Source organism: Stigmatopora nigra, chromosome 15 (assembly GCF_051989575.1).
Source record: "Stigmatopora nigra isolate UIUO_SnigA chromosome 15, RoL_Snig_1.1, whole genome shotgun sequence".
NCBI lineage: Eukaryota > Metazoa > Chordata > Actinopteri > Syngnathiformes > Syngnathidae > Stigmatopora > Stigmatopora nigra.
The window spans coordinates 13020727-13035905 of record NC_135522.1 but is presented as its reverse complement, the minus strand read 5'-3'; the positions used below and the strand labels follow the sequence as shown (position 1 = coordinate 13035905).

Below are 15179 nucleotides of genomic sequence, written 5' to 3'. Positions count from 1 at the left end.
GAAAGTAACTACGTTATCCTACTTTAAAAAAGAAAATATGATTTTAAAAAGTATTTTAGTTATTCTGTTGTGCAAAAAAGATAAGGCAACTCCTTCCTTACACTATTAAAAGTAATGAATAATAAAACCAGCAGAAATGTTCACAAGCATCTTTATTTTTATAAATTTGCTTTCAAACCAAAAGTTGATTAGCAATATGAAATAAATGAAATAATCTACTGAAGACATCATTACTATTGGCAAGCAGACTTCTTCCAGCCTCACAAAATGAAACAATTCAAATTTACTTCACATTTGGCACGAAATAAATGAATAAATAAAAATGTTGGATGAACTTATTGTCAGATTAGACAAAGTATCTTTGCAAATGCTTGTTCATATTGTATTAGTTTTTGTAAGTATAACAGCATCTTAGTCATCTTTTTGGGTGACATGTCAGCATAAACACCCAACTGTCTGACTGAATAATCAATCTTAGTCTTGTGATTGGGGTGACATGTCAGCATAAATTCTCAACTGTCCGACACTGATCAATTACTTTTTGCCCTGCAAATGACTGAAACGTATCTGTCCAAAGTCCTAATGACAACTGTCAGTTTTGCCTGTATTTAAGACACACCCACTGGTCATTCGACCAGAGTTGCAGGAACATCGCGTTGAACAGGAACCCACTGCAGGAACTCTCACCGTCTACTTTGCAGTCTGGTGATAAACCTATTTTCTATTTAAATTGATCTCACTCTTTCTTAGCCTGCTCCTGAAGTTGTATTTTCAGACCTAACATAATTTGGTGCCGAAACCCAGGACGCAACAGCCAACAATTGCCGGAGCGACGACGGAGCATGACGACAGCATCCTCCATTGAAAGGATCAACCCGACAGCTGTTCTCTCGCCGCTCCGGTGATCTGGTGGCAGGTCCCCCAAACGAGAGTATGTTCGGAACAAGAAAGATTATGCGTTCACCCTTTGATTTCTGTCTCCGTGAAGTGTGACAATTTGAATAAGTATTATCACTGCGGTAGTATTACCAGTTTATGGTCTGGGACCACCTTGCATAGAACGTAATAGTTTTTGTGTCCGGGACCAATGCAAGTAGAACAAGAATAAGCAAGGGACTTACAGTCTTGGTCTGTTAATAGAGTCAGGGACTCAACTAGGACAAAGTCAGGGACCTTTGCCCTTGGTATACTCAGAGATATTGGGTGAATCACAAAGTGAAATCAATTTCGGGTAATTTAGAAAATAATTGTTGTTTAAACTATTAAGTAAGTGATTAATATGGGTCAGATAGCAACAAAAGGGGTGGGTTTATTGTCAGACTGCAAAATGAAAATCGGAGAGTTACCGGATGTGAAATATATGCGAATGCATTGTATGGGAAGTTGCCTGTATCTGCCAAGATGGGTGAAGAAACATGGTTTCTGTCCCAATTTGATGGATATGGAAAGTTTGATGAGCTTAGAAAGGGAACTGTTAAAGGAAAGGGAGAGAAAGGGAAAGAAAAGAGAGGAAATTGAGAAACAGTTGTTGGTGTTGAAAATATGGAAAGAACAGTGTGAAACATCTACAAGACATCAAAAAAAAAGAAGAAAAAGAAGAACGAGCGAAAACAAGGTCTCATCACCACAATGAAAATCAGCCCGGAAGAGGAAACCAACATCCATCGGAGACCAACACAACCAGAAAACGCCCAAGCTGCTGAAAGATCGCCCAACTCTCTTACTCCAGCGGCGCCACCATCTACCTATCTAGGAAGAGCAGTGGCAATGTTCCTGAGACCCCCCGAAAGAATAAGGACATGTACGCAGAAAGAGGGCGAGAGTACAAATGATTACTATGCCAGATTAGAAAGCTGTGTCAAATCCAACAGCCGCCCGATGGATGAAAATGGCCCATTCCGAGTCCAGTTGAAACAATGGTTTATCGAAGGCCTCCAAGTTCCCATTTCCGGATTCATCAGAAAACACTTTGTCACCTACAAGACTGCCTCATCCGCTGACCTACTCCAATGGGCAACCCACGCAGAGAAGAACATTCGCTCCAGGAAGGAAAAGGCCCAGGTGACCGCCAGCGCACAAATGATAACCGAGGTGCTTCAAGCCACCACCATGTTTGTCGGCAGAGGATACAGATCCCTAGAAATGCCTCAGGAACCCGCAACATTGACCAGCAAACCCGTGATCGAATTGAAAGACGGTGCTGCAACTGTCACCAGAAAGGACACTGGGCCCGAGACTGTCCAGAGTCTCACCTAAAGAGACAGTTTGGATTCCATTACTCAGGACCACAGAGACAACGGGAGGACAGGGAACCCCAATACGATAAACCACAATGACGTCAGAAGTCCGTCCAAGAGAACTCCCTCGAACCATCTACAAGGGGATGGGAGGACAAGGGAAACGAGGGCGAAGAAGAAATTAACCTAGGTAACAAGGAACCCCTCCCCTTCCCAGCTATAGACCTGTCAGTCTATGCCGCGGACTCCCGATCTTTGGACAACCAACCCCGAGTACAACTCTTGGTAGGACCTCACCACACACCAGTTTGGTTCCTGGTGGATTCAGGGGCCGATCGGACCATCCTGTCCGACAAGGTTCCAGGAGTCAAGCCCAGCACCCTGTCCCTCCAAGTTATAGGTGTAGCCGGCGTCCCACAGAGAAGATTCTACTCCCAAGCCATCGCCATGGAAGATGAGGACGGAATCAAAGTCTTTGCTCCTATTGTCCTATGCTCAAAATGTCCAACAACCTACTGGGATGAGATATCATGGTCCAGCTTGGGCGAAGCCTAGTGGCAACCCAAAATGGCCTCCAACCCAGGAAATTACAGACCAAAAACATCTTCCACGCCACCACATCTAACACCTTCTACTCTCTCGACATTTTTGGGAATGATTCTGCCAAGGTAGCTAAAAGTCTGAGAGAACAGGTTGAAGATATCTGCCCAGCAGCACCAAGACAGGAACAACAAACATTACATGTCACTCTGAAGTTCATGGGAGACCGGACGACAAGTGGTTAAACGAATTCTCACAGTTGCCTACTCAACGAATCATAATTAACCACGTATATGCAACTGACCTAATGGACAACCCACTGCCCACCGGACACATTGTCTATGGGGATGGATCATCATCAAAAACCCTGGACGGAAAAAAAAACACTGTATATGCCGTGGTGAGTCAAAAAGACACCCTCCAGACAGGACGACTCCCCGGCAACTGGTCTGCACAAGCCACAGAAGTAGTGGCACTGACAGAGGCATGTAAACTATTCCAAGAACAAGACGTGACGGTGGAAAGACACAGCCCAATCCCTGCTGAATTCCTAAGAGAAATGCAAAATCATGCCCCAGAAAAAGAGAAACTGCAATGGGAAACAGAAGGAGCCACTCAACACAAGAACAGACTCTATGCAGTAGAAAACGAGCCATGCGTCCCACGATCATTGTTTGAAGTAATTGCCAAATTGAGCCATGGGAGGAGCCATGTCTCAACAGGAGGGATGATCAGTACAGTACAGTGAACCCTCGCTTATCGCGGTTAATGGGGACCGGGACACGCCCGCAGAAGGGCGAAACCGCGAAGTAGCCGGGCGCCATTAAAAAAAAAAAAAAACGCTTATAGAAACGTATAACACATGACCAAAACCAGCACCAGGCTAATATGCTGTTCATTCAGGTGTTTTATTCCACATTAGAATGCAGGTGTTATGTTAGTGCATACAAAAAAATCACTGCAAATGTAATAAATGTAAACTTTTATTCAGAAAACTCAGAAATTCAAAAACATCATACAGTCAGGATGGATCTTCTGCAGTTCTTTGGCGGCGCGTAAAAAACATTGTTATGGGGAGTTGGGAACGTGTTTTTTTTGTCGGTGAGGATGCGCTTGTAAACAGCCATGACCTCATCGATGCGATTGCTGAACTCGACTGCCCTCACCATGTTATCGTCCATGTCTTTGGCCTTTCTTTGGAGGTCTTTGACAGTATTAAAGAGGTCCTGCAAAATATGCAAAGTAAGGCCACTTTCGTCAGCTTTGTCACCCTCGTCGTCGGCAGCAGGCTCCTCTTCCTCCTCACTCGCCGACTTGGTCATCTCCTGCAGGTCCTCCTCCGTCAGTGGGGCTGGGTGACAGTCGATGAGATTTGTAATCTCATCAGCCGTCATGTCCGAGAAGCCTTCAGTCTGCACCAACCGAGCCAGCCTGACAGCCTTATCGACGGCAGACTGATGGATCTCGGTAGGGGTGAAACCCGCATAGTCCTGGGTGATTTTGTTTGGCCACAATGTCCTCCAACTGGAGATGAGGGTCTGTTCTTTCATGCTCTTTAGGGCATTCTGAATGTTGGTCAGACACGTGGCTATGTTGTAGTCCTTCCAGTAGGACTTCATGCTGAAGGTCTCGTCGGGCTCTTCAATGGAGGAGATGAGACCCTCCATTGTCGCCTTGGTGTAGAGGGCTTTGAAGGCCCTGATAACCCCCTGATCCATTGGCTGGATGAGGGAAGTGGTGTTGGAGGGAAGGAATTCCACCTGCACCCCCTCATGGTGCAAATCAGCTGCATGTCCTCCTGCACAGTCCATGAGCAGAACCACTCTGAAGGGCAGTCCCTTTTTGGCCAGGTAAAGCTTCACTTGTGGTATGAAAGAGTTATAGAACCAATCAAGTGTGAGGGCCTTGGTGATCCATGCCTTTTTATTTGACATCCAGTACACTGGCAGTAAGGCTTTGTTCTTGTTTTTCAATGCTCGAGGATTCAGTGACCTGTGGATAAGGCCGGGTTTCAGCATGAATCCTGCTGCATTGCCACACAAAAGCAGAGTTACTCGATCCTTGTGGGCTTTGAAACCTGTCTTTTGAAGTTCGTCCTTGAAAAGAAAGGTCCAGAAAGCTTCCTCTTCCAGAAGAGTCCTGTCTCATCCATATTGAAGACTTGCTCCGGGACATAGCCATTTTCTTCAATCATTTCCGGAAACACATCCTCAACATAGCGCTTCGCTGCTGCTTTGTTTGCAGATGGTGCTTCTCCATGCAGCGACATATTTCTTAGCCCGACTCGCCGCTTAGACCTCTCAAGCCAGCCCTTGCTGGCATTGAAAACCGGCAGTGGGGTGGTCTGGCTTGAGGCACTGGGCAGAGGGTCACCTTCGCCGACGTTGTCTTCTTCTTCCTCGTCCAGAACGCCGACGTCGTCGTCACCACTCTCCAGCACCATGGCGTCGAACAAAGTTTTGGCCTTGCTTCGGATTAAGTTTCCGTCCAGGCTGATTTGCCTCGCCCTACAATCACGGATCCAAATAACCAGTGCATTTTCCATTCGCACCATGATCTTGTTCTGGGTGTTCACAACCCTTTTGGCATCTTTCGTGAAAGATGTTGCAGCAGTTCTGCGGATGTTCTTCTCCTCCTTCTTTATGTAACGCACCGTGGATTCATTCAGGCCGCAATTTCGAGCTACGCTAGCGTAACTACTTCCTGCTTCCAACCTGTCCAATAAACTCACTTTTTCGGCGATTGTCAACATCTTCCACTTTTTCTTCGGCTCACTAGAAGCACCAGGGGATGAAGAGCGTTTGGGAGGCATCACGAAAGACTTCACAAAACTTTTGAGCTTAACTCAAGCGTCCCGTAGAGTACGAGATAAGCGTGGACTGAGAATGGGCATCGAGAGAAGCTTGGGTTTCCGTGGTGAATGGGCCAATGGGGAGTTGAGTAGATTCAGCTGGCCAATCAGCTTGCGTTTATGCCCGTGAAGCGGAAGTGAAACGCCGTGATGCGGAAGTGATGCGGCCGTGACGCAGCCGTGATCCCCCATGATGCTTTGCGCATACGTGCATTTTTTTGTGTTTTAAAATTTATAAAATGATGAAATTACTAATTCTAATTGAATATTTTGTTTCCACACCATGTAGGACGATGTAATTTAGAATTTTAATTCAATAACTTTTATTTTTTTTTTTATCTTTAATTTTTTTTTTCCTGAAAAAAATCCGCGAAGCTCTGCAGGCAGCGATAAGTGGAACGCGAAGTAGCGAGGGTTCACTGTACAACAAACAATGCATGTTCCCAGAGGTCTCCAAACTTACTTCAAAATTGTTTGCAGAAACTGTCTCAACTGCTGTAGACACAACTCTCAAGGCAATGAATGACCCAAGCACGGAACAAGGCAAACAGGAACATATCCCTTCGAGGTTTTGAACATGGATTTCATCAAACTGAACCAAAGTGCTGGAAACGTTGAAAGAACCAATGGAACAGTAAACTCAGACTCAGAAAAAACATGGAGGACACAGGAAAACCATGGCCAGAATGCCTGAGCCTGGTAGAAACCTACATGAGAATCATTCCAACAGCACAGGGATGCACACCATTTGAGGCAGTGAGCGACACTTCACCAAGTTAGCCACCACCATCAAAGATGGTGAACATACGCTGGCGCTCACGACCAATATCCAACAAAAAGGCTTGTTAGGTTCATTAATAATTACCTTCGTCCGTAATTATCAATAACTGCAGGAAGACATCTTATTCAATTATTGACATTTAATTAAATAGAAATGGATACAACAGATAAAAGCCTCCGGAGGGGAGCGTTACAGCAAGTGTCACCTTACAACTTCCGAACGTCTCCTCGAATAGACGTTTTCGTACGCTTCTTATTGCCATGAATCAAAACAATTTACAGAGTTGTTGATCATTCCATCACGTATGAGTAAAAACATTATCTGGGACTACAATAACAATCAAAGTATTTTACCAATAACAAAAACAGGAGACTAGACTTAACAACATTTAGATTAGAGTAATTATACAACTTCCTTGACCTAAGAATCATATAATATAATCATAATCATATAATGATTACATACAGAAAAACCCGAAGTGTATGGTTTCATAACGATAACAACATTCTTGTTATTGGCCGAATAGCCCTGGCCTCGTCACCGAGGGCCCACCAAATCTCAAGGACCCAGATTGGGTGGATTGTTTGTATAACCATCCTGGAACAGGCCGTCCAGGTTAAAGATGACTTGGCAATACTCGTGACCTCGCAACACTTTTGAAAATAGAAAGAGAATGATTTAAACAAAGAAAGGAATTAATACAGAGAATAGAAAGAGAATGATTTAACAAAGAAATGAATTAATACGACTATTATAAAAGTAATACAGAATAAACCCAACAAGGCTGCATCAACTTATATCTCCGAACAGACCGACCAGGAAAAGACCCCCTCTTTACTATCACCATCTGCACTACTAGTCCAGCCATGGTCCCCAAAGTGATTGCTGTGAATCCCTTCGTAAGACCATCAGCCACACGCCTACTCAAAATCCGTTCGGCAGGAACACCTAAGCGTGAGGAAATACACCCAATTCTCGCCCATGTCCAAACACAAGAAGAAAACGACTACCACCCGCTGATGAGGAACAGTTGGTACAGATACGCCACACTCACAGCCCGCGGCACAACCAATGAGAGTTGTTATGTCTGTTTCCTCATGCCTACTGCCGTAGCCCAACCACAGCTATTGGCCAACCTACAGAACGAAGAACTCGCCAACCACACCTACAACTGTATCCTGGGTAATCTGAAAGAATCCTGTCCAGCAAAGCTCGACCACCTACAAACCATGGCCGCAGTACCACTAGCAGCTACAGTCAATCCCGCAACGTATGTCCAGTGCAACAACCGGACAGACTGTTATCCATCCTGTTTCAACTTCAGCGGACCGGATCCCAAGACCCCTTTAGACCAAGGTCACGTCACCAGGTGCACCGAGATCAGACACGTTCCTCCCCAATTATCGACCGTACTGGACCAAATATGGTGGCTCTGCGGATGGCAAGTATATATTATCATCCCTGCCAATACAACTGAGCTCTGTGTCCCTACATCTGTCTCCGACCACATGTACGTTCTTACAGCAGACTCTGGGAGACAAAGTTGGAAACCTTCACGTGGTGTCTCCTGAGAGGCCGCTCGCCGCGGCCTGCGAATTCCAACTAATACCACTCAGAGCTGCCGACGGGGACCGTGGCACCCTACGTTTTTCATCCAGCCGGAGACATTTGACTGCCCCCACCTCCGACTACCCCCCGGATGAAATAATCCGCGTTCCAGTGGCAGCTCTAGCGCTATCTGAGGGCAATCCTCAGGCGCTTGTAGTGCAAAACAAACAAACAAACAAACAAACAGCAGACTCTATTCCAACTGTCGACGCCAACCCACATCTTCCCACCAGGCGTCAACGACGAAGCCTCGATTTCCGCCCCCATGATTCAGTGTGGGGCTCGGATGTCCCCCTCGAATACAAACACTGGTCAGTCTCCTCCAAAATCATGATGGCGCTGTTCCCCTGGGTAGGAACACAGAACCGCCTTGCCCTCGACAGATGAACCGCCAAGCAGGGAGGTGTGTGTGCCATGGTAGGAGACTCATGCTGCACCTTCATTCCTGCCAACGCATCCCACTCAGTCCATGATGCCTTACAAACTATGAAGAACATACAGAACGCTATGACCAAAGATCCAGTTCCACAACAAGGATGGCTTGACTTGTTCCTCTCTGGCTCATCATGGACACGTACTCTTTTGAAAGCCCTAATACCAGTCGTAACTGTTATTGCTCTTGTGCTTGTTGTCCTAACTTGTTGTTTGCCCTGCTTCTCAGCTTTAATCAAACGTACCATTGATTCCACAGACGAACAAATCGTGATTGTTGAAACCCAGCTAATGCTAACTCGTATTCACATGCTACAATCCATATCACAATCTGACCTTGATGCTGTGCCATTGTCTGACACTGATTAATGTGTCTTTCCTATTCTGAGACACCAGGTACCCTTCCTGGTCGCTCTAAACTCCAGTTTGAAGTAATTTGTGAAGAATTTCGTTCAAAAGTAGCGTCGCTAACAAACGACGTTCCGATGTGTTTATACTCACAAACAGGAGGGATATGTAAGATTAGAAAAAGTATCTTTGCAAATGCTTGTTCATATTGTATTAGGTTTTGTAAGTATAACAGCGTCGTAGTCATCCTTATGGCCGACATGTCAGCATAAACACCCAACTGTCTGACGGAAACGTATCTGTCCAAAGTCCTAGTGACACCTGTCAGTTTTGCCTGTATTTAAGACACACTCACTGGTCATTCGACTAGAGTTACAAGAACATCGCGTTGAACAGGCCCCACTGTAGGAACTCTCACTGTCCACTTTGCAGTCTGGTAATAAACCTATTTTTTATTCAAATTGATATCACTCTTTCTTAGCCTGCTCCTGAAGTTGTATTTTCAGACCTAACACTTATTAACCCAAGTTTTAGATTTTTGCAATGGTTTCATAACATTTGCATAACATGGGGAAACTGCTTGATATAAAGTATGAAAGACATACTGGCTGTACTCAAATGAGAAGAATGGGTTGAATAAGGCTGCTGTTAATGCACAGGTAGTAAAGAAGAATTAAAAAATAAAATAAAAAATCTATTCTGTGTCTATGTATGGCTGTCCTCAAATGAGAAGAATGGGTTGAATAAGGCTGCTGTTAATGCACAGGTAGTAAAGAGGAATTAAAAAATAAAATAAAAAATCTATTCTGTGTCTATGTATAGAAGAGGATATGATTTGGAGCGTTGCCAAGGTTCAACCAATCTCAGTGTGCTTCAAGTACATTCAAATTGAGTTGAAGTACTCAATTTGACTGTGTTAAAGTCATTTTGTTTTGATGCTCTGTCTGCAGAGCTTTTTTTCTCTGTGACTAAATAATTACCTGTTCCTCAACACCTTCATCTGCTGAATGTTGATCTTCACGGTGCATCAGTGCCCCTGCTCTTTGCGGTGTTTAGGTAGTGTAATTTCTGTTTGTAATTGTCAACTTTAATCCAAGGTTTTTATTATTATTGCTAGCAAAAATTATTGGACAATAAATTGTTATTTTTCCATGGCACAAATCTATTTAAACTTAAATAACACTCACATTCTCCATATATGAGGTGAACCAAGCAGGAGGAGTCTTGTCTTCTTCCTTGGTCCCTTTTACGTCTTTCATAATCACCTGATTTAGAAGGAATATAGAATATTGAATTGGGTTTTACTTGGCAGTGTTAGGTTTATCATTATTATACATTTGCTTGTAATATAATCATTATATATGTGCTTGCAATAAAGAATGCTTTGCCTTATTTTGTATATTAAACATTACATATATGAATGCTTTGCTTATTAGGAACGCTTTGCCTATTAGGAATGTTAGGTTCTTCATTATTATAAATGTGTAAGCTTTGCCTTATTTTGTATATTAAATATTATGTATATGAACGCTCTGCATTTTAATACATCTCTTTCAAAAGAAGTGCTCGCTCCAAAGTTAACCAAAACACCTTTGGGGGTCACTTCTCCTTCACACCTGGACTTCTCGAGAATATGGTTCAATAACAAACTCTTGGGAACTGGGGATTTTTTTTGGGAAACGTGGCTTCTCAAGATCGTCCGCATCAACTCTCTCTCGGGAAGATTCGACAGACCTTCAATAGTTTTGAGAACTGAGGCTAATTGTTATGAGACTCTGAATATTTTTTAGACTTCTGTTATGACTCCCCCTGGGGTAAGATATACCAGGGAGTCGCAACTACCACAGCAGACGGGTTCGGTCAAGGATAAGTCCAGACAAACAATGCAAGTAGCCTTCAGTGATATTTTATTTCCAACAAAGTCCACAAAAACCTAGACTACGGGATAACATAGGGGAAGCACAAGATATTAAGGTGGCACCCTCAAATAAACACGGTAAAAACACCCTCCCAGACAGGTGTCCAAATGAACACCCACAAAATACAGGAAATAAGGTCGAAGGGTGGCACTGTCAGAACTGATGTAATAAAAGTCTAGACAGGGGAATAACTACGCGTCCAAATGCACAAACTATATGTATACCCCGGGGTGTCTAAACTTATCTCAAGTCCCCCTATGCAACCCAAAAACATTAACTTTGCCAACACAAATACAAAATATAACAAGGAGTAACATACTCAAATTACCAGGTGAAGCTGGGACAATCAAACTTTACTCTGCACTAAACCATGTGCTTTCTAAGGAAGGAAAGGACTCCACTGCCTCAGCAATTACAATCATAGGCAGCCATGGGAGTCAGTCAGGACTCAAGCCTGCGAGTCAGCAAGTCAGCCAGAACTGACAAATAAAAAGGGTTTAAATAAGGTCAGGAAGTGAATCTTGATTGGAGGAGGGATGATGGGGAAGTAGTCACAGCTGTGTTGGCTTTGTCACAGGGGTGGAGCCACAGCTCCATGTACCTGTAGAGAAAAGAAACCACACACCTCCTACATAGTGTGTGTCCAGGCTGCCAGCCGTAACAACTTCTGTTACCAAGCGAAAACCATGAAGGTCAAAGACCAAGAATGAACACTTGATTTTCAGTGGTTAGTGGGTAGTGCGTCGGGGGCTCCTGGGTTCAAAACCAGGTCATAGTCATCTGTGTGGAGTTTGCATGTTCTACCCAGGCAAAAACATTTGTGAAATGAATCCCTATTTAAATTATCATGATTTGTGATTGAAAAAGTAGAAATAGTATGTTTATTTATAGGTAAAACCAAAGTATATTTCTGTCCATAATATGAACTATCAAAGGCTTTTAACTAGGGCCTACCATGCCTTGTCCTGGCACCAATGCCTGAACTTTTCGGCTGACCATCTGGGAAAGAGGAGGACAGTGCTGCGGGGGTCTGAAGCCCCGCTTTGGCTCTTCACCTCCTGCCTTGCCAGTTGAGATCCTTGGTGGTTGGCTACATGTCTCATAGACATTCAAGTGCAGTCGACTGTCCTGCCTTGCTGCACTCTATGAACAAAAATAAATTGTTATAAATTAAAGTTGATCCTGCATTCAAAGATATTTTTAACAAAATGGTATTGAATTGGATAACTTTATTCATCCCGTATTTGGGAGATTTCGCTGTCACAGTAGCAAGAGGGTGTGAATGCAGTAATAGGAAGGGCATTTTAGACATAAATAGATAGGTAAAAAGTAAGTTAATAAATAAATGCACGAATAAATATATACATAAATAAACGTGTTACATATATAAGGACACATATACATACATACACACATATATAAGCACATATAAACATACATACATACAAACACGTACATATATAAGCACATATTTACATACATAAACATACATATATACTATAAGAAAATATTGCAAGATAAAATGTCAAAGTCACTTGGTAATTGTTTATTCATATTGTATCAGTTTTTGTCAGTATAGAAACATCAGTCATAAGAAAGTTGCTCCAAGTTTGGTTGTTTGAGACCTCACACTGACTAACTGGACATTGCCCAAAGTATGGCCGTTGCCATGGAGACTTGCCACTAATTAAGGGACGTTTCCTTGCCGCTCCGGTGATCTGGTGACAGGTCCCCCGAACTAGGGCTGGTTCGGAACGAGAAAGATAGTGAGTTCACCCTTTGATTTGCGTCTCCGAGAAGTGTGATAATTTGAATAAGTATTATCACTGCGGTAGTATTAACAGTTTATGGTCTGGGACCCCCTTGCATAGCACGTAATCGTTTTTGGGTCCGGGACCAATGCAAGTAGAACAAGAATAAGCAAGGGAATTATAGTCTTGGTCTGTTAATAGAGTCAGGGACTCAACTAGGACAAAGTCAGGGACTTTTGGCCTTGGTGTATTCAGAGATATTGGGTGAATCACAAAGTGAAATCAATTTCGGGTAATTTAGAAAATAAAAATGTTGTTTAAACTATTAAATAAGTGATTAATATGGGTCGGAAAGTGACAAGGGAGATGGGTTTGTTGCCAGACTGCAGGATGGAGATGGGAGGGTTACCGGATGTGGGGTATGTGCGGATACATAGTGTGGGTGTAGCCTGTGTCTGCCGTGATGGGTGGGGAGGCATGGTTTGAACGTAGAAGGGAATTGTCGAAGAAAAAATTTTGGGAAGTGAATAGAAAAGATTTTGATAAGTGAATAGAAAATATTTTGGTAAGTGAATAGAAAATATTTTGGTAAGTGAATAGAAAAGAGTTTTGTAAGCATGAAGAAAAGATTATTGCAAGTGTATAGAAAATAAAGTGTAGGAAAAGCAAATTAAGGAGTGACAGAGAAAGAGAGAGAGAGACAGAGAGTAAGAGAAAGAGAGCGAGAGAGCTTAGAAAACGAAAAAAAAAAGATAAATATTTAAGGAAATGCATTGAATTTGGGTTAGCAGAGGGAGACAGTGCTTCTCAATAGGAAACGGGCCAATAGTGGTGCCAGGTGGTGCCTTAAAGTGGGAATGTCCATACCAAGCATTGCTGACCAACCAACAGACGTGAAAATAGCCAAGTGGGGGATGTGGATCCACCTTTTGCACTGTAAGGTTCTCTCAGTTGAAACATTTGAGGAGACAGGTGGGATAAACTTTCTGAAGTAATAAAACGAAACACCAACCACTCCAATATTGATTGGAAAGATTATTACTGTGTTAGGTCTATCATTATAAATTTGCTTGAAATTTAATCAACATATATGTGCTTGCAATAAAGAACGCTTTGCCTCATTTTGGATATTCAACATTACATATATAATCACTTTGCTTATGAGGAATGTTAGGTTCATCATTATTATAAATGTGACATTAATACAAGGCATTTTAATACATCTCTTGCAAAAGAAGTGCTCACTGCTTCCTCCCATCAGCCGTCAGGCTCTTTAACTCAAAAAAGGCTGTGGGTTAGGACCTCCTGAATTAGGATACAGTATAGATGTGCTTCTATATATATGTATGTGTATGTATATATATATCTCAGCAACACAGTTACCTATTTATATATTTATTCATGTATTTATTTATTAACTTACTATTAAGTACCTATTTGTGTATAATGCCTTTCCTATTCCTGCATCCTTACCCTCTTCCTATTGCAACAAAGAAATTTCCCGATTACAGGATGAATAAAAAAGTTATCCAATCCAAAGTTAACCAAAACACATTTGGAGGTCACTTCTCCTTCACACCTGGACTTCTCGAGACTATGGTTCACAGCAAGAGAACGGTAAGATGTTTTGGGAAACATCGAACTCTGAAAACAAGCTCTTGGGAACTGTGGATTTGTTTTGGGGAAACGTGGCTTCTCAAGACGGTCCGCATCAATTTTCACAAGGGAAGATTGGACAGAACTACAATAGTTTTGAGAACTGAGACAAATTGTTATGAGACTGAATAAAGTTTAGACTTCTGTTATGCATGTCTTTCAAATCTTATGAATATATTAGCAAAAGGCACACCGGGGTCTTCAGAATCATCTGACCGGAGGCATGTGTGAATGGATTCTCTTCTTGCAAGAATAAAAAGATATGATCTCAGATGCCTCCGTTATTGAAGGTTGAATCTGGGAATACTTATTGTTGAACCTATCATTTTGGTCCTTACAAGCCTGGGGTCAACACACCGAAAGGAATTCCAGGCGCTTGGTCGACATCTGGGAAGACCGTGGCCAAGGCATTTAAAACCCTTTTACGGGCAGGATTCTCGGCGGAGCGCCTGGATTCACGACGGTTGACGACCTTCCTACTGGGGGAGACTTCTGAGAGCATCTCTGGTAGGCCACATGAATGTTTGTATTTTGTTGACGGTTGCCAAATGTGCAAAGGGACATTGCATGTGAAGGTCCATTTTGGGGGAAAATGTGACAGTAAATCCTGTGTAATACTAGTCTATGGCAGATGGGAAGACAGAGTAGTCTACAAAACTAAGGGCCTCGGTGACCTGTACTGTCCAGAAAGGTACTTAAACTCTGAAAAGTGTACCAGGGAGTATACTTGTGTCTGTTTGTGTATAGTGATAACATACGGAAAAAAAGGAAAAAAGTAGCTAGGTGATTGCACGCCAACTCCCTTCAAAATGGGGACCTCAAATAATAAGACGGCTAGAGTTGACAATCTGAAGCAAAGTCTGCCATGTAGAGATCGGAAATTTGTAGAATATCAAAGCGCTACAAAGGTTAGATGCCTAACTTTAAAGAAATATGGGTTTGCTGGCCAGTTTAAAATGTATAAAATAATAGACCTGCAGGATAATATAACCACTAATGCATAGTGGTAATATATATAATATATGAATGGAGATAGAAGCGAAACGGCTGATACCA

The 15179-nt window shown here is 42.8% G+C and overlaps 1 protein-coding gene across 9 annotated transcripts in view; it reads right to left on the bottom strand.

Annotated features, from left to right (window-relative positions):
- nbr1b (NBR1 autophagy cargo receptor b) overlaps positions 1-15179 on the bottom strand; it is an 89893-nt gene that overhangs the window by 51074 nt on the left and 23640 nt on the right. For 8 of the 9 annotated variants that reach the window (XM_077735375.1, XM_077735374.1, XM_077735373.1 and 5 more), the window contains 2 exons: positions 11671-11859; positions 9985-10062 (listed from right to left, as the gene is read on the bottom strand). In XM_077735375.1, coding sequence (XP_077591501.1) covers positions 9985-10062; positions 11671-11859 — 267 coding nt within the window. The remainder of the gene's footprint in view (positions 1-9984; positions 10063-11670; positions 11860-15179) is intronic. The other variant, XM_077735372.1, reaches the window with a different exon arrangement.